At 36.5% G+C, this 2500-nt stretch overlaps 1 protein-coding gene across 1 annotated transcript in view; it reads right to left on the bottom strand.

Moving 5' to 3' along the window:
* Positions 1-2500, bottom strand: part of LOC138042989 (poly [ADP-ribose] polymerase tankyrase-1-like) — a 29411-nt gene that overhangs the window by 16225 nt on the left and 10686 nt on the right. The window contains exons 17-21 of the mRNA XM_068889087.1: positions 2361-2427; positions 1983-2081; positions 1300-1393; positions 1170-1216; positions 968-1046 (exon numbers count right to left, since the gene is read on the bottom strand). Of these exons, the coding sequence (XP_068745188.1) occupies positions 968-1046; positions 1170-1216; positions 1300-1393; positions 1983-2081; positions 2361-2427 (386 nt within the window). The remainder of the gene's footprint in view (positions 1-967; positions 1047-1169; positions 1217-1299; positions 1394-1982; positions 2082-2360; positions 2428-2500) is intronic.

Raw genomic sequence — 2500 nt, 5'->3', positions numbered from 1 at the left:
GAGATGGTTAAGTAGAAAAAACACACGCGTAGCACGCAATCGGGGAAAATTGCGCTATAAATTGTGCCATCCAGGGCACTCGCTTGATTTGAAAACAAAAGATTTGATTGGTTCTGACAAAACCCAATTGTTTATTAGCCAATCATAATTCAGAATTTGTAATTGCACTGGTATTACACTTTTTGCACTGTGTTATGCTTGAACTGCACTGCTCTTAGCCAATCAGAATCAAGTAATTTTCTCAAGTATATTGTTAAGACGGAAAACATTACCTGAAAGCTAAACGTTGTAACGTTGTCTCTCGCTCTATTTCTCTCAGTTTTACAGTGATTTTCATTTAAATTTTCTCATCTCCTCCCTCATCGGCTTCTCTCGAGGCTTTCGTCACCTCTTCTCTCATGCTCTTTCCTGTTCTTTATCCCACTGCCCTTCTTGCTTGTCAATAATAGATGATTTCCCGCCAGAAAAATGCGGGTTGCCAAATGCAACGCTGCCAGGGGAATTTCCCGCCAAGGAAAATTGCTCGAACACTCCCGTGCCAAACCTGCTTCCCAGTCCCTAATCACCATCCCTGCTCCCTCCCCAGTACAGCGCATTGTGGAAAATGTTGGTGCAATATACACGTAGCAGCTCTCCTTGGTTTGCTACTCAAAAAAAAGTAAGAGCAATAATGGCTTGCACTTAAAAACAGTAGAAGCTGGTAGACTGCCTTGAGGGCAAATTTTTGTTTTTGAAATGGTAAGTTTCAGCCCAGAGAAAGAATGAAATAGTTACTGGTATATTCAAATTAATGGCTAAACAAAGCATGTTAGGCTGTTTTGGGGTTTCAATGAAAAAGCCATTTAATTTTTTTTGGTACTTAGGAGTCTTCATAAACTCTCATCCAATCAGAGTAGAGTGCTTAAATTAACAATAGAATAGTAATAATAATAAATAGTTTATGGTAGTTGTTGAAGTTGTAACTAACCTGCCAGATGCAAAGGAGTGGAGTTCCGTCCCTGTGTATCTCGACAGTTGATATTTTCAGGTGTGGATAGCTTCATCACCTAAAAACACATCACATAAATTTTACTGCAAGGTCCCTTTACCCTGGATCTTAAGAAGTAAAGTAGCTTTTACATAAGAAAACCTTTAGTACAAAGAAAGGAAAGAAATATCTCAATACTTACTCTAGTCAAATTGCCTTTCTTTGCCGCATCAAGTAAAGCTGCATCCCCTACAGGAAGAAAGAATTATCTTAAGTCTTCACTGACAAATCCCAGAAATTACAATCAAACAGTAGTTTCCACATGATCTTACCTCTTAGTAAGTCTGCAACATCGGTATCTCCTTCTTTCACAAGGTCAAGAGGAGTCTGACCATCTCGAGTTTTCTTTTGCGGGTCAGCTCCATGCTGAGGAGGTAAAAGTTAATATTATTAATAATAATAATAATACTAATAATAATATATTTTTTTATTACTATTATACATGTATAATATTAAACGTTACTTTTTGCCCATCCTTCATGTGAGAATGGCATCAACTGCCACAGAGATAAAAAACGTTGTCAAAAGGAGAGACTTTTTATATCATATCATTTTGAAAATGTCTCACCTCTAGAAAGAACAGGAAGACATTACGGTACATGTACATGTACCAGTGACATAAGAAATACCATATTTGACTAGTTCTAGTCTAAGTCAAAGTATTCCTCCAAATACGTGACATAATCCAAGTCCAGAACATCTTTTGCAGTTTTGGTGGATTTGGTCTGTGTATTCAGGTGAAAACAATACCAAAATGACAGTGTGAATGGAAACAATAATATTGTTGTCTTTGTATGCTGGTCCATGTAACATCTGCATGCTCACTATTTTCAATTTTTCCTGCTGTATTTACAGTACAATGTACATAAGCCCTAAACAACTCCATATTATAAAAGCTATGCCTTTTTGGAACCTCTTACAACAGCAAAGGAAAATAGCTACTAGAAAAGCCCACCTTGAGTAAAAGTCTACAGATCTCAAACTTTCCTTTGGCTGATGCCTCATGGAGTGGTGTGAACTTCCAAAGATCAGCCACATTAACTACAGCACCATGCTGTTCAAAACAAAATGCAAATAAAAATTAAACTTTTCTCATTTTTAGGACTACATGTATTAATCGTGCTAATCTCATTCAAAAAAGTCTTGCATAATACATGTAATTATAAAATGAATTGAAAAAGTAAACCCAGAGAAAATGAGGTTATGAGGGGTAAAAAGTATTTTAAAGATTATAACAGTTGAGTATCAACGGTACTGTAACACTCTCCATCACCAATGGTAACCTTGTATTAAGAACAGATGTATACAGCTTTTATGAGCCAGCCTTCAATACCTTCACAAGTAATTCAGCTACTTCGTAGTGACCATAAGAACAGGCATTATGGAGTGGAACAAGTCCTCTGAAAAAATAAAAGAAATAAATAAACCTTGTCAAATATTGTTACAGTATAAAACTACCAAGCACCCGTCATC

Source organism: Montipora capricornis, chromosome 3, assembly GCF_036669925.1.
Source record: "Montipora capricornis isolate CH-2021 chromosome 3, ASM3666992v2, whole genome shotgun sequence".
Taxonomy (NCBI): Eukaryota; Metazoa; Cnidaria; class Anthozoa; order Scleractinia; family Acroporidae; genus Montipora; species Montipora capricornis.
The sequence above is the reverse complement of the archived record's forward strand: the minus strand, read 5'-3'. Positions and strand labels throughout refer to the sequence as shown.